Raw genomic sequence first — 27,755 nt, 5'->3', positions numbered from 1 at the left:
ACCCTGCTGTAGGCTTCTGAGAAACTAATCAGCTATGGAGAGTACTTAGGTTTCCAGCACTCCTAGATGTATGTTAGACCTCACAGGCACTCACCCCAGTGCTCAGCCTGGGATATATATATTTTTTCCATACTTCATTCTTTTTGATCATTCTAGGTCTCTTTTGACACACACTCGTGTGCTGTTCACATGCAGAGGAACAAGACATTCACCTTTGTTTTTGCTGCTCATCCACAGCTTGGCTTGTTTGCTCACTGTTTTGTTTTTTGCTTTTTATGTGTGAGTATTTCAGTTTCTAAAAAGAGCCACCCAAATACCAATTTAAAATTAGGATGCACACAAGACCCTTGAATGGGCTAATTTTGACATGTAATATTCTTAACTATCTGCAGTCCACAGATCATGACCTCAACTTTTTATCATCGCTATTGGATTGTATGCCAGTTTTAGAAGTGAAGGAGCTATGGGAAGTTTTAATTGTACCTGTGTGATTTATCCCCAGTCAGCTCTTTAATTTCTTCTGGCTGTCTGAGGTTTCCGACATGCTGTAAATTTCACCAACTTTTTCATTATCTGCAATTTCTTTATGACTTGTGAATCGGAGTGGAGAGAGAGTGTGGATTTACAGCGGATATAAACATGTCCATAAAGTCTGTATCTGTGTCAGTAATTGTACTGCTGTCAGTGACTGTCCTGTTTTACAGGCCTCTCTTGGGGAAGGAACACACTTTGCTACTAGTGGCAGTGTAGTGTTCATCCTTCGCTTTGCATTAACTCACCAAGAGATTAGGTTGTAATAATTGGGATGGAAATTGAGCTTAGATATTGGTCACTCTCTCTCTCTCTCTCTCTCTCTCTCTCTCTCTTTCTCTCTTTCTCTCTTTCTTCTTGCTCTTAGCTAATGAATAAGTGAGTGAATTATCCAGTATTTGTTTGGAAGGAAAGGGAAATGGACAGATAGCTGCTTCATGCTAAAATGTGGTGCAGTCGACTAGCAATGTTATAAATGATAGTGCTGTGCATATGTACAGATTAGTTGCATGTACCATAATAAACACTGTCTTTACCTGCCTCACCAGCGTTTCTAGATTAACTATTTCTTCTGAGGCAGTTAATTACATCCTAATAATCTCCAGCTGTTGATGACTTTTTGTTGCCCATAGGAAGAGGTGTGGGGGCAAAGAGAGAGTATTCTTTTAAATGTCAATAAATGTGCCAGGTATTTCTTGTTTACTCTCTTTACTTCAAGTAAAGTAGTTTGATAAGCTGTAGATTTTTTTGACAAGGGCATTTTTGTGTGGCTTGTCTTTTAGTATATGGACTATTAGGTGTTTGGTATAGCAAAATGCATTTCAGACACTGGAAGATTATTCATGATGTCTTTGTGGAATGTCTCATTCACTTGTCAAATACCCAGAATGTGAGCCGGTTCCAGCACTTCTGATATATATGCCTGCCAAACAGATTCAGACTGTGGAGAATGAAAACTTAAAATAAAGCCTTTTCGGGAAGTGTTTGGGTACAAAGGACTGTTCGATAGCTCACTTCCTTTTGTTCATGTCAGTGGATGCTAACTTTAAAGCCTATGGCACTTGCGTGGCATCTTCTGGAATTACAAGGGCATGGTTCCCCATTTATAGTGAGTGTAATTATATTTAAATAGCTACCAAAATCTGATACGTGCATGCACTTGACCTTAAATATATAGATAAGCACACTTCATTTGAGTCTTGCAAACCCAACTTTATACAAATTCATGGGAAGTTTCTAGTTCTTGAGTGTCACTCTGTCTAGATTTGCACACATTGAAATGCTGTTTATCTTGTATTTTTATGTTGTCAACCACCTTGAGATCTACAGAGGAAGGGTGGCATATAAATATAATCATCATCATCACCATCATCGTCATCATCGTCCATGGTCCAAACTACTTGGTTTGCCACGATGGGCAGGATAGAAAACAAACACCTGGCAAATTGTAACACTTGGCTGTTGTGTGCATGTCTCTCTAGGCTTGTTCACACATTTCACTGAACAAGGGTACCAATTATCTCTACACATGTTCTATACAGCTAAACTATTGTGTACACAGACTGTGCTCTGCTGCATTATTAAAAAAACTATTTGTGTACACAGATTGTACACTCATTGAATGCAACATGCGAACATGCTCAAATATTCTGCACTGTTTTATTTAATGAAGTTATTGGCACACATACACCAGACTGTTTCTAAAGAGTTAGAAATTGAGAATCTGGAGTCTGTGTCTGAAAGCTTGGCCTTTTAAAAGAAATAAAATAAAATTGTTTTTTAGTTTTCAAAAGTTTACATACTTCACCATCAACAATATGTTTAATTCAGGCCTGGCTTCTTTTGACCATGATAGGACTACAGTCAAACCTCGGTTTTCGAACGTTTCGGAAGTTGAACGGACTTCCGGAACAGATTACGTTCGAAAACCGAGGTTCCACTCTCAACTTTTCCACACTGGAAAAACTTCTATCTTGAACTAGGAATCAGCTATCACCCTTTGTCACACTTGCTTCTTTATATCATACTGCAGGGTATATATACATAAATAAACTTGCAACTAAATTTTTACATTATAATTTTCAAAAGTAGAAGACTTACATTTTACTAAGTTGTGATTATAAACTTAGATAAGACAGCTTGTAATTATAAGGTGAGACAGCTGGTGTTGTCCAATTCCTTGCCCATTGGACTTGGGTCTGGGTTTAACACCTGCCTCTGTCATGGACTTGCAATATGCCTTGTGTAAGTTGTGTTCCTTACTTCAGTTTCCCATCTGTGTAACATGTGTAATACTTGACAAGGCAAACCGGAAATTTGCAAATAAGTAGCAATTTAATATGTAACCTGCCTTTTTCAAATCCCTGCCTACATTTTTATTTCCTACTTTAGTTTTTTATGACAAAAAGCAAATAATCTTGAAGCATTGGGTGCCAACCAAGGCAGAAAACCAGTTCAGCTCCAAATGCTGATGTATAATAATAATAATTTTTTTAGCATAATAATAATTTTCTTAGAAGATTTGAATGTATCCAGAATTTCAAAATAATCATTCTATGCACAAAATTTGGTGGACCCTGATGTATTGCAGTCACAACTGTAGTTCTTTAAACAATCACGTAGCTAGGACTATTTTTCAGCTGGAGCTTACAGGAGCTCAGTTCTGGCATCTTTCAGATGGGCGCCATTGCCATTCTAAGAGAACAAGAAAGAAGTTCATGGTGAGCTCTGGCACCTATTTTATAGAAAAAATAGCACTGCATGTAGCTCTGTTTTAATATATCTTCCCTTCTGCCCCCTCCTAGTTTCCTGGGAAAAACTTGGGACAACCTCATTTGATTAAGTAAGCTATGCAAAGTACCGTATTTTTCGCCCCATAGGGCGCACCTAGTTTTTTTTGGGGGGGGGGAAATAAAGGGGGGAAATTTCCCCCCCAGGCGTGCGGCTGGGGCGGGGGAAGCCCAAGCTTCCCCAGCCCCCAGAACAGGCAGCTCTCCACAAGCCGTGGGAGCCCGGCGTGAAGTCGCGCCAGGCTCCCGAGGGTTGCGGAGAACTGCATGAAGCCCGGGGCGCACTCCGCTGCGCTCCCCAGGTTTCGGGCTGCAGGCTGCTGTCCGCAAGCCTTGGGAGCCCGGCGGGAACTCCCGCAGGCTCCCAAGGCTTGCGGATAGCTTCCTGAAGCCTGGAGAGCGAGAGGGGTCGGTGCGCACTGACCCCTCTCACTCTCCAGGCTTCAGCGAAAGCCTGCATTCGCCCCATAGGACACACACACATTTCCCCTTCATTTTTGGAGGGGAAAAAGTGCGTCCTATAGGGCGAAAAATACGGTATGTGGAAATGCTTGATTCCTAATGGCTTCCCATGTGATGTTCAGCTGTGGCATATACCACTTAGCAGATGATTAACTAGGATGCACATGGATATATGTTTTGTAAATTAATCCTACAGCACAACCTTGTTCTTGTTTACTCAGAAGTGGGTCCGACCCTCATTTTCTCTTAGCAAATTCAGCAATCTTACTAGCTGAGATTTCTATGGCTTCTTTAGAGAAGAACCTGTTGTTGTTTTCTCAGCTTCCCAGAAGCAGTTCCTCCTCTTCTGAATACGAGGCCTTTACAGAGATCAATTGCATTCCTTTTTTGCATTCCTAGTCACCGCAGCCTTGCAGGGTCTGTATATATCGAATGTAATATAGCTGGGCCAGAGCTCTGTGACAAGATCTAAGTGCCTCATTAACTCCTGTACGCTAGAACAAGATAAAAATGTCATCAAGCCCCTATCAGATGCCTGATATAACCTCTAGCAAGCTGGAGTGCCATTAGTTTAAATTCTCAATCAAATGCCTTCCTTGAGCTTAAGGAGCAATGATTAAACGTGGAGTGTCCCCTGAGGACTCTACAGCTGTCGCGGCTTGGGGTGGGTCCCTTCTCTTACCAACCGGAGAGTCTTGAGCCAGAGGTCCCAGTGGGGCGGGCCCTCTTCAGACCTGCACGTGCCTGCCCCAGCTGTTCTCCTTTGCCTAATGAATTGCTTTACAGGGAGAAGCTGGGTATTGTCATCACAAGCTGCCTTCCCTGGGGGCTTGAGCCAGCCTCGGTAATGACTAATGTTAGTGATAGTAATTGAAGTGTGATAGCTCTCTGGGGACTCTGCGCCATGTTTGATGCTAGCAAGCACTTGTGGCTGGTGCAGGCCTGCGAACGGCTCAAAAGTGATTTTTAATTGCTCTGCTCCCATAACTACACTTAAAAGTGGACTTAAAATGTTTCTCATTTTCTTGGTAATCTGGTGGATTTATATCTTTTAGAGTGAGTGGTACTGTGAAAGGTTTGCAGGACTCTACTATCCTTGTAGTCCTATTATTATTATTATTATTATTATTATTATTATTATTAATTAAAATTTGTATGCTGCTCTATACCTGTAGATCTCAGGGCAGTTCACAACTTAAAATCACAATATGAAAAACTGAAATATACATAATAAAAACATAGACAACTCAATAATCCCCCCCTTCCAAAAAAAGTTTTCAGTTAGAGATAATTGCAGTAGTCCTCGGCACCCCTGTTGCTTGTCCTCATCTGTCTGTCAAGTTGCAGTGTGTGGAGCGTACAGTAACATATGGATCCTTCTCTTTTCTAAGTTCAGCTGAACTCTAGAGGAAAGAAGGGTCACGCGCAGGGATGCAGTTAGTTTGTTCATTGGCATCAGCATATGGGGGTAGGCCGGATCCTTACCACGCACAATAGGCAAAGTTTGACCGGCAGCTGGTGTCAAAGATGTCAGGTGACATGTTTTTGCCCATGTGATGACCAGCTGATGGTTGCGGCTTGCAACCTTTCCTTCACCCAGCCACATCTTATCTGCCCCACAACTGACATAATATATAACATTAGATATGAGGAAGGTGCATGTAGCTTAGCCAAAATGGCCTTGCGGGCCTTTTACTGGCTTTATCTGGTTCACTAGCTATAGCCATTGCTGGACAGAGGTAGCTGACCACTGTAGTCCATGTGTTGGTAAGTTGAAGGCTGGATTACTGCACAGTGTTCGTTGTGGGGCTACCCTTGGTCCTGGTTCAGAAACTAAAGCTAGTGCACAATGTGGCTGTCAGGCTGCTGCTGGAGGCCTCTGACTGACAGCATGTGATGCTAATATCTGGCTACCCGTCTACTACTCAGCCAGGTTCCAGGTTCTTGTATTAATTTACAAAGCCCTGAACAGCTTAGGTGCAGGGTTCTTTAATGACCACCTAAACCCTTATATCTCTGCTCAGTCACTGAGATCATCTGTAGGGTCCTCAATGGTTCTCTCCTGAGTTGGCAAGGTCTTTGACATCAATACAAAATAGAGGCCTTGAGTGTCATCAGCCAGTCCTGTGGTATGTTGAAGAATTTATTCTGTTTAAATTTTCTTCCATTTTATACTATTTTTCAGAATTTTATATTCTTTTCTAAGCAGTAGTGCAGTCTCCACAGAATCAGTTTTACTTGAAAGTTTGGCTTGTGATATCCTTTTCTAGAAAACCTCTGCTTCAATGCAGACAGTTCAGAAACAGTTCTTTCCTCCTGTCCCATTCCTGCAGCCCTGCATTGCATTGCACAGGGTTGGACTAGAATTTAATGAATGTTTGTGGCTGTGGCAAAGCTTGCTTACAGATCTTGGTCCACTTCATATGTAGCTTCCTACGGATATTTCTGCCTGTAGGAAGAATGTTCATATGTTGATACATCATTACAAAGAATATTGAATATAGTCAGCTTTAAAGATACAAATGTTTTGCACTTACATATTTCTCTGAAACAGCCTTGTTCAGCAGATTTGTGCCGTATCTATTTAATGAGAGAGAGCTCTTGGTTCCTTGGAACTTCTGTGCAAAGGCGAATGGCGAACATTATAGCTACAAAGTGTGAATTCTTAGCTGAAGTACTGACAGCATGAGCTTTAAAAAAAGAAGTAGGAATGTCTCATTTTTGACGTCACAGCAATCAAGTTCCAAATTAATTACTAAGAGACACTATGGAGAAGAAATTTTTCAATCTTTTCTGCTAATTTTCTCATGCTGCTCCTAGTAATAATCTTTCATTGTATATGCATTATAGATATGCTTGGATTTGTTAATTGTAATATAAAATTAATGAGCACACTCAAATAGCAATTAGTTACATGCATTCTTCAGGAGGCTCATGGCATTTTGTTCTGCCTAGTGTACCTGATACCTGCATCAGCAGTCTTGACCACATTTATCAAGGTTTACTTGTGGGGTGGCAGCGATAATGAAGGGAGTGCATTCTATTGCTCCAGCATGTCAACCAGAATAAACCCCTCCTTCTTTCCTTATATGACCTGTACACTGTTAACAGCTACTTTCCTATGGTTGCCAAGTTTCCTTAGCAAGGTCTCTAAAGCCCAGGTCTCATCTGGGCTTGTGCTGTTCCTCATTAATATACACGTGCAAATTATCTATCCTCCCCCCCCCCCCCCAGAGCGCTACACTTTCTATAGTTTTTGTTAAGTCAAAACCTTATGAAATTATATTTGTGGGTGTTCTTAAAGCTAATTTAGATGGGCATCATCATAGTTCATGTATTGTCAATATATATTCAGGTCAAATACAACCCATATAATTAGGTTTATATAAGCATGCTTTCTCAGTATTTTGCTCTGGTTTAAGTAAATCAATTTTAAAATCAATTTCTGTTTGTACAAATAAGACCTTTAATGTGGTAGCCTCAGACTTGGTTGTTTTAAGCATCGTGCCTGTTCTGAATAACTTTCGCTGCTGTGTTCACTAAAAGTGCATCTGCTGGCAGAATAGGTCTTATTTATATGTTGGTTCTGCAAGCTCAAATACTTCAGATTGGTTCCACTTAAAGCTCCCAAGATAACTGCCAGTTAGCACTGATGGTTACACATTCATCGTTTTCTGTGTAGCATGTAGATACCTGGGCACTGGTTGACTTCTATTAGACCAAGCTGTTTTGAATTCAGCAGCAACCTTTCCTAAAATAAGGAAAGTTGCACAAAGTATGGCACATCTGGCAACACCAATGCAGACAGTTCTGAAAAGTTATTTAAAGTTCTATGATTTTTGACCTATGGAAGCATGGATAAACAAGTGTCTGATCATGATATAATTATAAGAGGAGGTGGTGATAGGAGTTTAACTCCATAGAAGATATTTATTGAGCCAGTAACCTTTCTATAGAAAGCTGCATTCACTGCTGGAATTCAGTTGCTGTGCTCTGCTTTTCCCTGGGGGATTTAATACTTCTTCTACATACCTTAGTAGTATTCCCTCACCCCACGCCCAGCAAGATCAAACCTGAAACCCTGAAGAGCTGTTGCCAGTGAATTATAGACAGTAGTAAGCAGGATGGACCCAGTGGTCTTGGTATGTGACAGTTTCCTATGTTCCACATGACACACAATATGATTGGTGTATTTTTAAAACTAGGCTTTCCCAAATTTGGGTCTCCAACTTGGACTACAACTCCCATCATCCCTATCTAGCAGGACCAGTGGTCAGGGATGATGAGAACTGGAGTCCAAAAGCAGCTAGAGACCCAAGTTTGGGAAGCCCTGTTCTAGAGGAGTCCTGTACAACATTTTTAAAACACTTGTACTAGCTTCACATTCTTAATCTGCAAGTGTGCAAACTTTTCATCTTTAGCATGCAGTGAGTTTCTTAACTCAACGTAAGGAGCAATTGCCAGCTAATTTGTTTATTAGATATTTGGGCTTAAGCGTCTAATAAGTGTAATAATGCCTGGTTAGTGCAAGTAACCTAATGAATCTTATGCAAGCAGGTTCCTTAACCCTAATCCATTGACCATGCTGAGGGTCACTGTTGCAGTGCATTTCTCAGGATGAGCCGCATGCTGCCTGCTGCTTCCCTGTTAGAATTCAGCCTGCCATACCCTTAGCACCCTGTCTCCTGAATGGAATTCAAAAAGACACTTAGATTTCCATAAATAAATTAGGAATTCAGTGGCTTCTTCCGGCTAATCAGGACAGGCTGATAAACCTTGCTAGCTGTTTAATAAATGAATTGTGACTGATTACCTATTAATATGGACGCCTCAGGAATTCACCCAGGGGGAAGCAGAGCAGTGAAATAGAGAGGGGCATGGCCCCCTGGGAAATCAGGGCTTCATGTTTGCAGCTTAAATATCTCTGTGAAGTATCAATAAGGAGGTAATTGAATTTTGAACACAAACATGAGCGCCGGATGGATGAAGAGAAGGGGAGGGGGCTCTGATCGTCTCTTCTAGGCCCCTTCATTCTTCCCTCCCCTTTCCCTTGGAGACCACTCTAGTGAAGATAGATGCTAAATCCATTAAATAAAGATTAGACTCTGTCGTGGTAGAAAATGGTAGCTTAGCTAGATCCCTGGGCAAATTGGGACCTTTAGCAATACAGAAAATTAAAATATACATTTTTAACAAGTGTGCTATCGACACGCTAATAATGGTTGCCTGTCTTGGGGGTTCGCTCACCTTTAGATTTGCTTTTGTTAGTCTATAGTGCTCTCCTTGTTTCTGTACTAGATTTTTGTTGTTGTTGTTGTTCCTTAAAGTGGTAAAACTGTAGCTTCTTCAGACTATGATCTGCTGTCTCCTAGAATGAGATCTAAAATGTAATATTAGACAAGAGATGTCCTACATTCCCTGAAATAGAAAGACTACCAAGAAGATGCAGTTAAGGCAACAACATGCAGACACAAGGATAGATGAAACACCCAAGAGAAATACTGTACTTTTATGTCTACACAAGCTCCATAAGGACCTTGAATCCAAGTTTTTTTTTCTTTTCTAGGTTTGCCTTAGATTGAATCTGACTATTAAGAGGGTGGCACTGATACCAGTTGTTCCTGGTTTCTAGATTGCTCTGTAGGTCAAAAATAATGAACTTACTAGTGAAGAGGTTTGCACAACAGTTAAATCAGAACTCTGTGCCTCAAGAAGCAGACAAAACTTTCCCTCTGTTAAAAAACTCTCTACTCTTCATTATACTTTCCGTTGACTTGTTGCCAGAACTGTAGGAAGTCACCATATTCTAGCACCTTTTAGATAGGATAGTATTAAGTTAAAGGAAGCTTCTTTAATTTTAGGATCTCTTCGCCGAAGGATTACAGCAAAGTGGTCTGAGTTTAACACAACATACATTGCATAAGTCTTGGTTTGTTTGAACTTGTAAAATAACTTTACACTTGTGCTAGGTAGATGGAAAGCACCCTGAATGCATGAATATAAACAGCAATCCAACATATATATGAAGGCTGTAGGTGTCCCCTGGGAAAAGAGAGGGGAATGGTAGTGAACCAACTACTTCTATAGAGATCCCCTCTTTTCCATAGAGAGGATGGGATTTGACCTAAAGCCCTTTTACATTACTGGGATTTTTATCTCCATACAAGTCAGCATGCCAAGAAAGTCGTTCGGCACTTGAGCCTACAACAGATTCTAGAACTGGCGTCATTTTTCACAATGCAACTTATTGTACTTTTCCTTTATTCCATTGTAACTCTTTAAAATTTTCATTTTTTGATTGCATCATGAAGAGCTGAAGTGAATTGTTTTGAGCAAGCGCTGCTGTGGTTTCCTACAGAATAAAACTCAGACTCAGTAAAGATTCAAGGCAAACTTGCTTTTTCCAGAGTTGGAAAAGCCGAAGCTCACTTGTGCCACTTTGGGGAGCAACATGCTGGATTCTAAGCACCAAGGGATAGAGAGAGTATTACTTAACCAAAGCAGCGTAATAGGAGACTTTCATTTACTAAGATATATAGAAGAGGTTGTATAGCACAGTAGTTGCTACGAAACTGACCCCTATACCAGGAAATTGCCATTCCAAATTTGGCCTTGCCCAAAATGCATTAGGCAGCCTTTTGCAAGTTACTGCCTCTCACCCTTAGCAAATAACGGGATAATAATATTGACATAGCTGTTAGGGCTGTTGGATATTATGTGAAGCGCCCTGTGGACACTCAAGTACAATATAAATTCATACTGGTATTGAGATGTGCAGAGTTTTCTGGAACACATGCTAATGGCTTCACTGAGACAATAAAAAGATTCTGCCAAGGATGCTAAGGATTTAAGTATTTCATCTGTGCTTGGATTTCAGTGCTCACACAAATCCTCCCCTCAAGCATTTAAGTAGAATTAATTTACATAAAGTTGTTTCCTACATATGATCATGATGGTAAAGAGGGTTAAAGAGTCTTCTCCAGTGCTATCCAATTGCTGTCCTTCTGTTTCAAGAATGTAAATGTTGACTAAGTGTGATTCATTTTTTTAATTTTGGGGGAAGGCAGATGCTCTCTGATGGATTGGCTGAAGAGTTTCTTCTGTTTACAATTTCTGCCATTTTATATACTATTTATCAGAATTTTGTACTCTTTTCCAAGCAGTACAGTGGTACCTCTGGTTACGAACTTAATTCGTTCCGGAGATCTGTTCTTAAGCTGAAACCGTCCTTATCCTGAGGCACACTTTCGCTAATGGGGCCTCCTGCTACATGCGCGCCTCTGGCACGCGATTTCCATTCACATCCTGGGGCAAAGTTCGCAACCAGGAGCAGCTGCTTCCGGGTTAGCAGAGCTTGTAACCTGACACGTTCATAACCAAAAGCGTTCGTAACCAGAGGTGCCACTGTGCTATGGTCTCCACAGCTTCAGTTTTACTTGAAAGTTTGCCTTGTGATATCCTTTTCTAGCAAATCTCTGCTTCAACGCAGAATGTTCAGAAACAATTCTCTCCTCCTGTCGCATTCCTGCAGCTCTGCATTGCATTGCAGGGGGTGGACTAGATAGCCCTTGGTAGCCCTTCCAACTCTACAGTTCTATGATTCTGAGACTTCTCAGAAGAGCCTTTCAATAGTTGGAGATGTTTGCTTCTTATTTCAATGAAATGCCTGCTTAATCAACCTGAATTACTCCCATTAATCAGTAGGTTGATCCCACTGAATAGCTAGTGCTCTGAGGGAGAAGGCTATTCTGCCCACACTGTTTATGAGAGCTATAATCTAGCTGTTAGAGTAGCTGTGTTAGTAGCATTTAATTCAGCGAATGTGTGCTTTTTTTTTTTAATAATTACATAGGGATTTGGCTTTTACAGTTACTGCAGTTCTCAGGGATGGTTGATTAACAGAAGTAATCATCTAATCTTTGGCATTTATGCCGGTATATGTTGTGTAGCAAAGTGAGGTGGTTTCTCAAAGTGTAGTGAAATGTATACTTTATCAGATGTTGCTTCAAAATTATGTTTGCACCTTTCTGCTTAAAGCCAACCATATCTCTTCAAATTTTGTAGTCCTAGTCCACCTCTCCTCTTTATTGGTTGCAAATCATGTTTGAAAACAGATATTGAAGCTATCTGGTAAGAATGGTAGAAAATAGCACACACAAACACTCTCTCTCTCTCTCTCTCTCTCTCATCTCATCTCAAGGATTTTGACACTGGTATACTTCCTAGTGAAAGAGCATAACTTTTCCTAAGAAAAAGTAGAAGATAGCCATGTTGGGCTATAAGAAAACCCATTTAATTCACCATCCCTTCACTGTGGTAATTGCTCATTTGGGCATAACATATTTGCAGAATCAACCACTTGTACTCTACATGTGTTTGGATGATAAGGAAGCTCGGTTATGAGTTAAGGACTCATAACATTTTGAAATAACTTGGTGTTAGTCTTGATCTTTAATGCCCCAAACAGTTCAGGCCGTCATGGAGATGTTCAGGTCCCACCAACTCCCCACTCCCACCCCAGTCCCACCAACTTCTGATCTGAGACAGGATATTGCTGGCTCTGGTTTTATGTGTTTGTTTCTGTTCTGCTGTTTGAAATGCAATGGTTAGATGTGTTTATTTGTTTTAATCGTTAGCCGCTTTTATGAACCCTTTGAGACTGAAGCGCAGAATATAAATATATGTCAATAAATGTTCCCCTAAAGAAGGTATTCCGGAGCACTTAAGTAAGAATGTGAAATATTTTTCCTGCAACTGTTTACGTGGCCAAAGCAAATGCCTTTCCTACTGTGCATGGATTGAAAGCAGATTTGTGCTCTCTCAACTGAACTGTAGCTATGGCTGGTCATCCTCTTTGCTTTTTATTTTCTTGGATTGGGCTGTGCTTTCTTCAGCTCTGCCACTGGAGATCTAAGCGATGTCAGTAGCACATAGCAACATTCACCACCTGTGGCCCCTTCTGGGCAGAGGCTGCATGTGGTTATTCATACTCTGATAACCTCCCAGATTAGGTTACTGCAACATCTTCTACTTGGAGCTCCATCTTTAATTTTTATTATTTGTCTTTTATCCAAGCTGTATCTTCTTCTCTAGACAGTTCTAATCTTCACTTTTTTCTCTGTCCTTCTACTTCTAAAGCCTTTGGCTTCAGGTGAACATGGGTGAAGCACAATGAAAAACCAGTGCTCTTTAAGAGTGCTTAACTCCGTTGAATTGTGCCCTTTCATTCTTTCACCTTGATTTACTGCAGTATGCTATTCCCCAATCTTCCCATTTTCCAGTCTTGTTTTGCATTCTGCTGCTCTGCTCACCTGGTTTACTCTGCATTTTGTTTTGGCAAAGTCTCATTGTCTTCTGGCTTCTCTCCACAGACCCCAGAACATTCCATGTGAAGTTTTGATTACAAGTATTCATGCTCCTGCTCCTGTTTCCCCCCTCTTTGCACTCCGACTCAGTTTCTTGGCCTCAGTTTTATGTTCCTACTTTGTATGTTAAAGATACACCTCCACCTTTTCTTACTTGTAGCCCTCTTCTATGGAATACGTGCTATCTGAACACAATGCATTCCCAGGAAATTGTTTGTTAGGTGAGCGTTCACATAACAAGTCCACAATTACAATTGATTCCTATGGGGAAATTTCTAATGCATTCCTGACCAAAGCCATTTGACCTCAAAATGATGGAAAACCCCCAGGAAAACACTCAGAAAGATTACAGTACAGTACAGAAATAAAATTCCAAACACTGTAACCATTAAAATACGAACGTGTACTGTGCTTTCCCCCCCTTCCCATATGGTTGTTATTCTGTGTATACATGTGTACATTTTGCCTGAGTTTTCCCATCTTATTTATTATTATTAAATTTGCATACTACCCTTCATCTGAAGATCTCAGGGTGGTTAATTTGCTGCCCTTTATTATGTTGCTTTCCCTTTTCAAATTCTAAGTAGATGAAAAGGATATTGGCCTTTTTTTGGGACAGTGTGGGTGCTATAGAAATATAATTAAATATTCAAGTTTTGTGAATGTAAAAAGGAACATATACACAAAATGTTCCCTTCTGTGAAAATTGGTTGTACAAGCACATTATGTAATTCTACCCTGGTTGCGTTTCTAAGAGTTCTGGAATGGTAACTTAGAATTGTAACAAAAAAGTATATATGAATACTGAATGTATAGACAATACTGCATGAGTTCCAGAGTTTTGCACCAAACTCCAGGCTATTAGTAATTTAAAACCAGAGGGAGCATTTGCTTAGCTAGGCTAGATTAGTTAACAATTTAATTGATTCCAGGTTGCCAAAGAATCTAGATTCTTTTCTGAATGCGTCCATATCTGAAACTAATTCTAATGCCATGTGTGTTATCCAAAGAATTTTGGGTGTGAACCTAATTTGAAAAGAGGTACAGCCATAAGATCCGTGATGAAAAGTGCTAGCGTTAAAACAAACTGGATGGTTGTCACATGGAGTACAGTGTGTATGCTAATAAAGCTTTGGGCGAAAATATTGCATGCCTATGGTAGATTTAGTATGAAGTAAAGAAATGCATTCTGTTCTGTTGAGCAGATTAAAACAGAAGAAGTATCTGTTGAAACCTTTTAAAAAACATGTTTGAAAAAACAAAAACTAGTCTTGGGTCATGGAATATGAATAAACAAGGAAACATGCTATATTCCCTTGTGCTTGTGGGCCTAAGCATCAGTTAGATTTGAGAAAAATATTTAGTAGGCTGCATTTTTGTTATGAAAAGTTGTTGCGGGGGCAAGGAGGGAACACCCTGTTGTGCAAACAAGAAGTCCTTGCACAGGACTTCCACTTGTGGAGTTCATTAAATGAATCCCATCCCAGATTTAATTGAACTTTGACTTGGTTGAACGTACAGCTTTCAACCAGCTCTTTTTAGAACCCTCTATCTGCCTTACAATAGAACTTCTTTGCAGGGAATCCACAGCTTTCACCACACTCACAGAGAGAAGCCCTTTGCAACTCTCCTCTATTCTTAATGGTTGGGAGAATGGGTATACAATCCTGGCATCCACTGAAATGTGGGCATGCTTGATGAGGTATGTTCAGTGTAGGCTAAGCCCATACAAATCGCTTGTCCTGCTCAGCTCCTATCAATCTTGTGTGTATTGTGAATTTTTGAGGGGATATTTACTGAGACCTTTTGCAGGCACTGCAGGAGGTACTGGTGCACGTTGGTGACCCCTAAATACGTATATGTATGTGCTTTATGCATCCAGTTTTGCTGATAATTTTTGCAGGGCAGTTAGCCACTATAACACTCCCATAATACTGTGTGTGTGTGTGTGTGTGTGTGTGTGTGTAAATTTGTTTATAGAGATTGGCTTTAGTGTGTATCTTTTGATGGGATTTTGTCTACATGATTTTACTTTGCAATATAGGATGTAAATTCAGCTCAGGCTTTGAGCACTATTATTAAACCTTTTCAAGGAGGTCCCTCGTGGCAGCTTCATAGAGCAGGTGGCCTGTACTGCATATGGGGAGTCAGGAGCCTGTGTCTTATCAGAACATATAATCTAAAAATCGCTCAGCCTGTTTTCCTCTCCTGGGGAGAGAACGACCACACTGGACTCTTATGCTAAAAACTAATTATTAACCTACAGTAAACGTCATTCAGCACAAATCCCAGCTGAAAGTGCCTGGGTGACGGATGTTTCTGGGTAGCAGGCCAAGCTGTCATTTGGCTTTTTAATAGATAGTCTGTTCATTGTCCCACAGAATTTGAAGCTTATCTTTTTGGATTTAACAGAATAAGCCGAGCCTTCTTTTTTATTTTTCTAATAGCTGTTTAGAGGAGTGTGAATATTATTATTTTTTTAATGTAGGTCTCAACGGAGCTAGTGGGACACTGGCTGCTTTACTCAGTTACAGCGTGAGTGGTCCAGTGATACCAGACATAGAATTAGGGTTCATGAGAATTTCCATTTTCACTTTTACATAGAAGCTAATTTCTCACGATTCCTAAGTTCTGTTTTAAAACCTGTAGGCAATGTCTATGAAAGGCTGTATTGATGAGGATGCAATTTGTGTCCTACCTGATTACCTGTTTTCCCTCCTGATTTCCGATAATTTTGACCAACATCTTTCCTCTTGCTGCCACATTTTCTGTGCAGATAAAATAAAAGTTTGCCTCTTGCCTTGCTGAGGGTAATGCTGGTAATGCGTATCCTTGTGATGGCATCTGGGTATCAAGTAAACCTGCCTTCCTACACTTCCTGCAACCTCCTTCCTTTTTGTATCCTTCTCTGCCCAGGTCTGGCAGCTGCCACCACACTAGGCACACTGAGAAGGAAAAAAAGAAAGTGACGACTATGCATATTACTTCTCCCCGTGTGGATTGGCTTCTGGGTCTGTTTACAAACTGCACAAACAACTTTCATCCCCTTGGCAAGGTCTGTCATTTATGTGGCTTGTAAACACTCCTCCAGGAGGCCAAATCACATTTGCTGAAGTAATTAGATATCTGGGACTGTGTGTATGCAACTGCAGAGGCAGTGACAACCACCCGAGGAATTATGTGTGTAAAGGGGGTCTTAGAATGTGCTACAGATGGAACTCAGCATTGCACTCACTAGTGTTTATCCACCCAAGCAAACACAATGTGCTTTGATGACCCCCCCGTCTCTGGAGTTTCTCTGTCTGAGTGAGTGAATGCACCCGGAGCAGTCAGTTGGGAAACTTTGTGGAGCTTCGGGACACTACACACTCATTTCTCTCTTTCTCCCTCCCTTTCCTGGCAGGGATGTGAGAGTGATCATGCCAGCAGCAGGAAAAGAGCCTGACTGGGTACCTAATGACAGCTCTTTACCGCTCCAAACTGGTAGTGCATTTGAGCTTCAATGTTTGGTCCACAGCCACACCTACCAACCATTCTCTGATTGTTCCTCTGTTGCTGTATTCAATACAAAGAATTTCACAATCGGAATGCCATTGTTGAAATTCATGGATGATGATTTTTAGAAACAACAACACATAGAATCATAGAGTGGGAAGGAGCCCTTGGCGGTCATCTATTCTGCCTGGTCATTGCAGCATCTGCAATACAGAATGTGCAGCTACAACATACCTGTCAGCTGCTGCTTAAATACCTCCAGTGAAGGAGAGTCCACCCTTTGAAGCAGCCTGTGCCACTGCTGAACACCTCTTACCATTAGGGAGTTTCTCCTAATGTTCAGTTGAAATCGGCTTCCTTGCAGTTACTACCCATTGGTTCCAGTGGAAGTAACACAGAAGTCTGTTCCACCTTCTGCATGACACCCCATCAGATATGAGAGCCGCAACCATGCAGTCCCCTCTGCTTAATCTTCACTTCTCCAAGCTAAACATATCCATCTCCTTCAACCATTAATCATAGGCCTTGACTTCCATCCTGCTTACCTTCACATGCCACGTGTAAGAAAATGGCTCCCTGTATCCCAAAGTCTTCTTCCACACATTGGGATTTGACACGGAGCAGAGGCAGCAAGCTCATCCCCACTGCCCGCCTATCAGGTGTTTATGCCAGATTTGTAACACTTGCGGAAGGTTAAAGTTGTCCCCTACTATCCCAGCATACTTCAACCAGCAGTGGGAGCTCTCTCACCTTTTTCTCTTTCTCTAACCAGTCATGATGAAAGGTGGAGACTATGATGATCTACTTTGTCCTCTTTAATAGTTTAATAAGGGGTTGATAACTGTGGTTAGCATTTGGAGGGATTCCTGCAGGGTTAAGGATGCCACAAAGGAAAATGTCTATGATTGGACTCAACTAATCCTGCAGAGTCAAGAAAACTGGACCCAAGCAGGGTTTTTTTGTATTAGTAAATGTGTTGAGTGTAGGATTATGATTAACATTATATGGAAAGAATGGATATTGGTAATATGAGACACCATGTGATATATTTATGTGATAGAATTCTCATTACTTTATAGTGATGACTGCTCAGTCTTTTGCTATACCTGGAGGCTCTCTTTTGGTAGCTTTAAGTAATATTTTATAGTTTATTAGCCTCATAATTTAACTACTTATCTTTGATATTGGCTGGTTTTGCATGTGATGCTTGTATGTGTGCTCACACACACAGTTGGCCTTATGCCAGAATAAATATTTTAAGCTGCTTGGTTCCTACTTTTTCTCCTTTTCCTGAAACCACAGGGCAGACATAACCAGCAGTGGGAGAACTGAACTGTATAAACTACAATTAGAATTGCAGCGCACAGGTGGTTGAAGCTTCTATACAATTGCCAAGCTATTTTGTTTTCTCAAATGAGAGGGTATTTAAGGAAAAAGCGGGCTGAAAATGTTGCTTTCTCATTCAAATTCTTCCAGGCAATGTATTCTATTGATGCCATTTGAAGCCACAGCAATAAACCATTTAAAGCTATCCTACAGTGTTGCTGAGAAATGAATATATAACCTGATTCAGTTAGCAGTTCATTTATTGATTTAGATTAGTGTATTGGGAATAACTGTGCCCTTCAAAAGAAGCTTTCCTTTGATCACAGCTGGATTTGGAACTTGGAGCCTCGGAACAAGGCCACCAGTAACAAGCAAGTTTAAAATAAAAAGATGGTTTTAGCGTCACAGTTAGTACTGTTTCTGCAGTGGGAGTCTAAGACTTCACTAGGGAGACAGGCACCCCATCTCTATGCTATTCAAATACAAAGAACTATTGCAATGAAAGACTGGAATAGCCACCTCATAGCATGTAATGTATCTGAAGGTTTGGTGATCACTCCATTTTGCAATTTAATAGATAAGAAACCCCCTCCCCTCGCACCCTGTATATCTACATGCTCTACTATGTCAGATCTGCATTCTTGGGATGTAAGGTTCCATTAAAAAATAAATAATAATCACAGCCCCCGCTCTCCCCCTTCGCCACACTCATTTTCTATAATATGGTAATGATATCACCGTAGCAGTAATTACGGGTCATCTTCATTTCTTTCATCTCTGCTGGTTCTGATGGCTTCATTCCTTTGACGGAGAAGATTTGGCTCTGGGTACTGTGATTATTTTGTTAAGCATTATTCGAATAGACAGGAGTGAGAGAAATTAATCAATCCAAATGCAATTAGCATCATGTTTAACCCAGTGATGGACGTCTCAAGGTGAAACAGCCAAGGGAGTTTCAGTCATTATTATTCAATCCAGTGGCTCTTATCTAAATTATAATCAAGAGCGGTTTTATTGGCTTCAAGGCGAGGAGATGTAACTCTTTCCCTACACTTAGTGTCATGGAGATCATGGGTCAAGGAGGTCAAGCTGGCTGCTGTCAGTTTCTTGGAAGTGGGAGGTGCTCCCAATACATTCATCTTCATATTAAGGTTGGTTGAAACAAAATAGCACTTAGTGAATTTGATACTGGTAGTTTTATGTTCTTGGCTTTTACCTTGATTGTGTTTATTAGGTTCAACAGCACAGCCTATTCCCACACAGTCTACTGAAGCCCATGGTGGTCCAATCTGCTTTGAGTACCGTAAGAGTTTTTATTCCTTTCTTGTAAATGGGCCAGAAAGAGAAAATCCCTGAAGGAGAACCTATTACAATAGAGAAATTCATTTGAAATTCTGAACATCTTTTCAGGTAGTCCGAATCCATCCATTCAGCGGGGAAAGAGAAGGCAAAATCACATTATGCAAGTAGAATGTCCACTTGCGCATGTACAGTTTTGGATACAGCCCATTGTTAAGTCACAGTATTTCACAATCCAGATTTGAAATACGTAGAGCAAATATTACCAGCATAACCAGCTTCTCTTCATCACTTAGAAGTCCAGTGCTATAAATAACATGTTCCAGATATGACTCATAATTCATCTTTTATTTATTTATTTATTTATTTATTTATTTATTTATTAGATTCATATACCCCTCTTCATTGAAAGATCTCACGGCAGTTCACAAGATAAAAGCACAAATAAATAGTTAGAACAGAAAGAACCAGGCCTTTTTTGTTTCAGCCAGAACTCTCTGGAACTCAGTTCTGGCACCTCTTATGAGGGTGCCATTGCCATTGTGAGAGAACAAGGGTGAGTTGCAGAACCTCTTTTTCTAGAAAAATAGCACTGGCAACAACCAAACAATATGTTTGATACGTGAACACTGTATTCTGGAACTAGAAAGTAAAATTATAGATCTGCAATGATGAAGTGAAGCCAGTATATGTAAACAATATTCCATCCATGAATGGAAGGTTGTATAGAACCGCAAAACAGCGCCCACAATTATATTTTAATCTCCATGTCTGCATTCAGTTTCTTTGGCATAAGTTGCATGTTTCAACTACTATTCGTTCTGCCCTTAACAAACTTACAGGGCAAGGCTCTTATGAACACAGAACTCTTCACTTAAGGTCCCTTAACATGCAATTTCGATGCTAATGGACTGTGATTTTACATATAAGTTCGCTTGCAAAGCCATGTTTCTTATAACATGGTGAACATAGCACATCAGTGAAAAGCAGTTGAGAAGTTAGAAGTATTTTATAGAGCTGCCCTTAGTTACAGCTGTGAACTGTGTATAAGAGGGCATAAAATGGCATTGGCGGTGTTGATTGTTGCTAATTGCATCAAGGAGGCTACCTTATACCAAGTTAGTCCATTGGTCTGTCTTGCTCGGTGCTGTCTACTCTTAACTGGCAGCAGCTCTCCTGGGGTTTCAGGATACCAGGGATTGAACCCAGAACCTTCCTTCTGCAAAACAGCTATTCTGCCACTGAGCTATGGTCCTTCCCTTAAATGAAATGCAAAGTGTTCTATCTGAACACGTTGGGCATCTTTATGCAAAAACAAGCCATCTCCCCTTTCCCATTAAGGATCCTTCAGAGTGATAGCTGCTTACATAAATGTAAGTCACTGGTTTCATTGGTTTTATCATAGTAAATCCTCCATTATTTCCTGACTATCCAGAGCTTATGACACAGTGCAGCACAGAGATACTATATGCATGAGAATGCCCTTTATGAGATGTTGGGGACCAATGAGCCCCAATCTCCAGCAAAGGGTTCTTTTCTAATTAAATTGCCATTGGAAGGAACATCCTAGCTGCAGTTTCCACTTTGGACCGAAGGCCAAACATTATGAGTCTTTGTCATTTGATTAAAAATGTTACTTAACCTTTAAATTGCTACAGATGTAAAGATAGCCCTGAGTTTCTAATGTAATCTCCTCAAAGTTAAAATCGGGAAAATCTTTGTGTAATGAAACCCATATGTCATAGTGAAAGGATGCAAAGCGCTGGCAGAGTGGGCTGCTCTCGCAGGAGATTCTGCACCCAATCTTGTTAACCAGGGCTGCTTTTGGTAATCCCTCATCTCCTCACTTGCAAGAAATCAATCTGTACTACTGAATCGCTTCAACCAACAGCCACAAAATTTACTGCAGGAGGCAGTTTGGGGACAGTTGTAGTGCGAAGGGAGACCAAGGCAACAAGGCTAAATACAGGATTGAGGGATTGAAGTTCCAAAGAGGAGATTATATTAAACTGTGCTCCACCCTCCTTAGCAACTGGGAAATTAAGCTTCCGTTTTTGGATTCGGCCTCTTCTGTCCACTACCTGGTTTGAGATCCATCTATTCTAAGGCAGAAAATTTAATTCCTGGTTCAAGAGCTTCTGTTATTTATAGCAACCCAATGGCTGTTTCCTAGGTAGTCCCAGGAAAGGGCGGATTTGTTGAAATACTCAGCTTTATTGTAACCTAGGCCGATTACATCCTAAATTGTTGTTTTCTGTGGTCTTTAGTGCCCCCACTTCCCCATCTAACTGAGGAGATTAATTTGTAATCGAGCTATTGCAGTTGTATCCATTGTTGGTTTTCTATTGTAGTGATAGAGAGAGTAAATTTTGCCTGGATAGGGCAATTCATGCTTCTCTTTCATGCTTTGTTTTTTTGCTGGAATGATAAAAAATTGTATGATGCCCCACCTCCAGTAGGCAAGTCCCTTGGATTGAGTATATTTTTAAAAATATTCCAATGTAATCTAGTACAATTTTGTTTATCTGTTTTATTTGAAAACGTACCTCTACTACGTAACTGGCTTCCCTTGTTCCCATGGGTAGTCAGTAGCGACAGCTAATACTGTAAGTTTCCCTGACAACAATTGCATTTAGGATGTTGACTGCACTTTCTTCTCTTCCTTGTTTCTCAACCAAAATAAGCATGTCTGGAATTAGATTTTTAATGAGGTGGGGGGAAATGTTGAACTGGACCAACGCTAAACAAAAAGAACCATTTAGCATAAGAAACGTTTTTGGGTTTCCTTCCCAAAGTGGGGTAAACTACAGGGAAGGGGGCAACCCAGAGGGAAGAGTGCCCAAAATATTGGGAAAGAGCACTATCTGGTCTGAATTTGCCTATTACCAGAAATATACTGTGAGGGAAGGAGTGCGTGTCTGGGTAGATCAGCTGCTAGACAAACAGCACACCCAAAGAAAGTAGCAAAATGCAGAAACTTCTCTGCACAATTTGGATGGCCCTTGCTTATTTGATGGCTATAAGGACCTTACCTTAGTTTTGTATTATAGCTTTTAAAATTTAAAGCCTAGTTGACTCCTAAGTGTGTATTGAGAAGAGGAATACAGAATAGCAGAAGGCTGTCTCCTGCTCCTAATGGGATTTCGTAGCAGCATGTGCGAGTTTGTTTCAGAAGTCAGAAATGAACAGATGTTGGTATAAATTACCTCTGTGTCTGATGTCTTGCAAATTAAAAGCGCGGTTGGCATCACTAAACAATTTCACCAGGTGGGGGGGGGAGGGCGAGCCGGGTGGTGATTATTGTAGCAGGTCGGTAAGAATCTTTAAGCTGCGGCAGAGCAGGATAGCAAGGATAAAGGAATGAAGAATAAAATGAGAGGTCTGTGAATTAATCAGAAATGTTAACATCTCCGATGACAAGCGAACAGGAGGGCACGTGCTCAGGAGCAGCCCCCAACTCACAGTAATTTCACTTGGAGCGCAGAACTAGTCAGTGCTCGCAGCCTGATTTATAGGGTGCAGCCCTCTTCAGGGGCGCCTAGTTGTCACACATTCGTATATCTCCTATATGGGACTGGGGCTGTGGAAAACTTCCACTCCATCAGTTGATAATGCTGCAGTTTGACATTACTCGAGCAAGAGCAGGGCATGAGATTTAATTCAAAGCCAACTTTCTTGAACCTCAAACTTCCAGTGATGATGTTTTTAAGTTATTAGGGTTTATCCCCTTTATACAAATTAGAAAAGAAAAGGCCCCCCTCCCGGAGCGTCTCACTGCACTTTTTAAGTCTCAGAACTTCACGTATATGGTGTAATCGTGGCAAAATTTGAAATAGGAAATGATAGTCTTCAGGTTACAAAGCAAGGTTCAATATAGTTGAATGTTTTTCTGTGACTAAATGTCGGTTGAGCGAATATGGTTTCATGTTTTCTATTTCTGTGTGCATTGTGGTTATGTGCCTGCTTCAGGGCCCCTCAACACCACCAACATCACTTTGGCACATTTAATAATAAGTATTTGGATGGTACAGTAAAGTTGGGTCTCTGATGTGGGAAAACAATCACATGGCCATTTTTTAATCAATATTCACTCAACCTGCACCTTCCTTAATTACAGTCCTGTGAACTGGACCTGACTTAAGGGTATTATTATATACATGTTCTAGATCAGTAGTGGAGAACCTCTGACCCACAGAAGTGTCATCTGCCCTACACCTGATGTCAGTTGTAGGTAAAGATGCTTCTAAGTGAAAGGGAATTTACAAGCCCCATTGGTTATTTGAGCCCCTTTTAAAGCCATCTAAGTTAGCGAGTAGCTTAGTTTAATGGTCAAGTGTTTGAGGGAGTGCTTCCTTCTGTTTGTACAAAATTGTACACAATATTGAAGTGTGGTTGCAGCTTAGATTTGTATAATAACACTTCAGTATTAGCAGTTTTATTTTCAGTCTTATGACATGGAGTTTTCACAGCTGCCATAGATTGAACCAATGTTTTCACTAAGCTGTCCACCACAACCCCAATATGCCACATTGAATTGATGCAATAATACAGGAAACTCCCCACTTGTGTGTGATCTACTTGCGCACAACCCCAGCGCCAGGAACCCAGAAGAGGCAGGTGGGTCGTGAGAAGACCCTCAGAGCAAGAAGAAGACATCCTTTTTGAGCTCTGGGGAGGATCTCCTTGCAAGCTATGAGGTCTCCCTAGGGTGTTCCCCACTTAAACACATTTCACTTATGTTCGCAGGGGCCCAGAATGTAACCCCCACATAAGTGGGGAGTTGCCTGTTCTGCCCTTGCAGCCAAACCCTCCACTCTCAAGATTGGGTTGTCTGGCCTTCATAGTAAAGGATCCCACAGGGAATTTTGATGCCCAGGAGTCTTTGCAATATATTAGCCCTCTGTCTGCAAATAACCTATCCACCACAATGAATGGGCAATTTACTTATTACTTACGAATGGGGAGACAGCATGCAAGGGAAAGTGTTTGTGTATTTTCTCTTTGAAATTTTGGTCTTTGGGACACCTGCAGCTAAAACCTTGGAACTCCAAGTCAGAAATGTTTCTGGAGGAAAGTAGCTGTGTAAAAGCTCTGTGGTGCTTTTCACAGAGATTGATGACACACAGGGAAGCATATATATACTTTGCCTTGCTGTATTAAGCACTCAGGGACTGACAATACAGCGTGAGAGGGTAGAGCACAGCTCTGTAAACTCTACTTTAACACACCATCCATAGATGAACTACTTTGAGGGAATATAAACTCCATTTACGTTATAGCATCCAGGGACTATCACTGCCAAGGGAGAGTGGAAGTGCTGTCTCATTTATGTTTAAGATCATAAGCAGCCAGGGACAAGTAATCTTGAAATGGAGGGAGACAGAGGTCCATAATCTCTGAAGGGTTATAGCATCCAGGAAGAGATGCCCTGAGGAGGAGCAATAGCGCTCTAGATTATACTATTCATAGATGGATATAGCAGGAAAACTGAAAGGGGGAACCTGAAGCTAGCCGCAGAGGAAATAAAGGAAGTGGGTGTAGTAAGAAATGAGACAGCTTGTGAGTATTACAGCTGAGCTTTGACGTTTTCAGTGCTTGGCCTGCAATTCCAGACTGCTAGGAACTCAGAACCGCAGCACAGATTTATTTCTTCACTTTATATCTTTTTTGCTACCTCTTGGCACCAGAAAGCCATTTTAAATGAAATTCACAAGTGGGGTTAAATATTGTAAATTACCCAGCTCTACTTGTTTTATGTTAAGCCTTTTTTTCTTTCTTTCTTGTGATTTCAGCAAGAGAAATGACTCGAGGGAAATTTCTGAACATCCTGGAAAAACCCAAAAAGTAGCTGAATATGGAGTTTGGAAAGAAATACACCTGGCTGCTGGAAGACGACCAGAATTTCCCCAAATGCCTGATGCTTACAGAAATGCTCTCTTGCCTCACCTCTTTTCTGAAGAGACACATCCAGGTCATTTTGGCAAGGACAGACAACAGTCCCCCAGCAGAACAATTTGACCTGCCTGCCTCTTTACTACCCCTACACGTTTTGCTAGAATAATTTTATGCCAGTTGTGTCAAAATGGATACATTCATTCATTCATCCGTAATTGGCAGCAGCATATTTTTTAAAATAAAAGCAGAGTTGCTTTTTATTATCTGGTTCTGTGGCACAGGCCTGTACATCACTTGGCATATACAAGTATATGTCTGCATGCACGTGCATGTAGTCCCTCTTTTCCTTTTGGGACAAGAACGCAACATGAATAATGCCACATGGAAGAAGCCACCACAAGTGTGGTCCTGCATGAAAACTAATTTTTATTTATTTATTTTTTACATTTTGGCTAATCTCAAGACTGCAAAACATGTTTGATTTCCTTCCAAGTTAGCTGTATGTATTGGCCACAAACATCGCAGATAAGATGATGCGGTTTCTCTTCCCAAATCTCACATAGCCTCAAGTGCTGAGTGGGATTGGGAGCCACATGCCAACATGTAATATGAATTAATGGATGTATGTTTGTTTGAATATATATTTGTCTTTTAGGGTGGGAAACGTGGAAGGGGCCTTTCTAAATAATGAAAGAAAATATCTTCCAATCGTTAATACCCAGAAGATGGTTCTTCAAAATTGGTTTCTCCTACAAAGAAACATATTGGAGAGATGTCATTATTGTATCACTTGAATCACATCTCCCCCACCCACCCACAAGCAATAAATTGCTTGTCCACAAGATGCATGGTTAGGATATTGTATTATGAAGTTGCTAGTTAAACATTTGAGGATAATCCAGCCAGAAGCAAGCAGTTTTAAGTCCCATGCATCTCAGCGGGGAGATTGAACCTCTCTCATTCTGAAATAAGTGGGATTCAAGAGAGCTTAACTTTGGGTGTGGCCTGAATATTCTACTGAAAACACTATATAGATTTCACTTTTCCCCAGGGCAGAACAAAGCATTTACGTTGTGGGCACTGGATATACACTGAAATATTTCAGAACAGAGACCTTAGAGTGTCCTTTTCAATTTGCAGGTGATATAGGGTAAGCTTGGAGCTGTACGAATAAACTATAATCAACTAACTATATATATGCAACTTCACATGATCCTGCAAGCAATTCTGTGTCAAGGCACTTTGTACAGTACACAAGTGAGAGGTCTCTGTTGCAGCGCACCTGCCAGTTTCAGCTGTAAATCCTTGGGTATCTGCCTATCCAATAACAAGAGGGACTTTTCAAAGCATAAGAAGCAAAGTCTTCACTTGTTTAAGTAATGGTCACATATGGTCACACTATGCATGACTGGGGCTCAAATATGAGGTTGCATTGCTGTGGGAGCAAAACTGCATATAATGGTGAACACTGAGATTGGAAGCAAGAGAAACTGTGGTGTTGGCCAGAGAAATGATGATGAAATGTTTTTCATGTTGACCTAAAGTTTATATTTGTTTAGGAATATTGAAATTCTTGCATCTATTTTATATATTTGTGGCTTTTCATATGTATATAGTAAACATCACAAAATGGGTTTTTGTGTACACATTGAAGTTACGTTGGGACAGAGAGTTCTGAACTGACCCATTGAAAGCAATGGGATGTGAAAGTGTTTAGCTCCAGTTTCCTCATGCTCTGTATATTTGTTTTTATTGTGAAGGTTCTTGAAACACATTTTTGAGGCTGTGAAACTGAAAAGTTTAGGCAACACCTAGAGTAACTTCACATTACCAGCCTAGTCATGAATCACCATTTTTAAAATTAGTTGTTAAAAAGCATTTCTTTTTTATTCTGGAAACTTTTATCCTTCATAGATAAGGCAGTAATCTGTATATGCCCTAGTGTTGGGATATTTATATATTTATATTTTTCAGTCTTGGATATGATGGGAATGTATTTTTATAAATAGTAGTAATACTTGATCGGGTTGTCCTGAACAAGTAACCTGTATGGTATCTCCATGTTCTTAAAATAAATAAAGATTAAACAATGCATTTTCAAAAGCATGTGAAAATGGATTCTGGTCTTTCAGGATGCCCAATTCACTTGCTTTCATACATTTAGAGTGAAGTCATTTTGTATTAATTAAGTCTGGCAAATGTTGGAGTGTTTTGAGATAATTATGGAAGGAGTCTTCCTTCGGGTTGACTTGAATCTCCTATGGTCCACAATGGAAAGTGTAGCTTTGTAATAACGGGGAGGTTATCTAATTAGCAATTCAATTTAATCTGGTTTTAAATATTATTCAGTAATCATAGCTGCATGGTGTTACTAAAGGATAGAGTTAATTGAAAGCCTTAGCTGTGCATTTCCATACCTTAATAAGCTTGGAGAATAGGAGACATTCAAAAAGAAAAATGTTACATTCAAGTGTACCCTGTTGATCCTATTAAATCTTTTAGCAGCCCTTAATATCCTGAAGCACTAGGTTCTGATGTTGCAAGCGCAGAACGTGGCAGACTTTTGTGTGACAGCTTTCTAAGGGTCTTCTCC

At 40.5% G+C, this 27,755-nt stretch overlaps 1 protein-coding gene across 3 annotated transcripts in view; it reads left to right on the top strand.

Moving 5' to 3' along the window:
- LIN52 (lin-52 DREAM MuvB core complex component) overlaps positions 1-27,265 on the top strand; it is a 37,954-nt gene extending 10,689 nt beyond the window's left edge. Inside the window, exons 6-7 of one of the 3 annotated variants that reach the window (XR_013979095.1) lie at positions 23,434-23,494; positions 25,060-27,265. Coding sequence is in view for 2 of the 3 variants with exons in the window: in XM_080980026.1 (XP_080836152.1) it covers positions 19,203-19,271; positions 25,060-25,115 (125 nt within the window). In the remaining variant the exon portion in view is untranslated. Of the gene's footprint in view, positions 1-19,202; positions 19,272-23,433; positions 23,495-25,059 lie in introns of all 3 variants that reach the window. The other 2 variants (XM_080980026.1, XM_080980027.1) reach the window with 2 other exon arrangements.
- The last annotated feature ends 490 nt before the right edge of the window (positions 27,266-27,755 follow it).

The sequence above is a fragment of the Podarcis pityusensis genome (genome assembly GCF_964106645.2).
Source record: "Podarcis pityusensis genome assembly, chromosome: 1".
NCBI lineage: Eukaryota > Metazoa > Chordata > Lepidosauria > Squamata > Lacertidae > Podarcis > Podarcis pityusensis.
The sequence above is the reverse complement of the archived record's forward strand: the minus strand, read 5'-3'. Positions and strand labels throughout refer to the sequence as shown.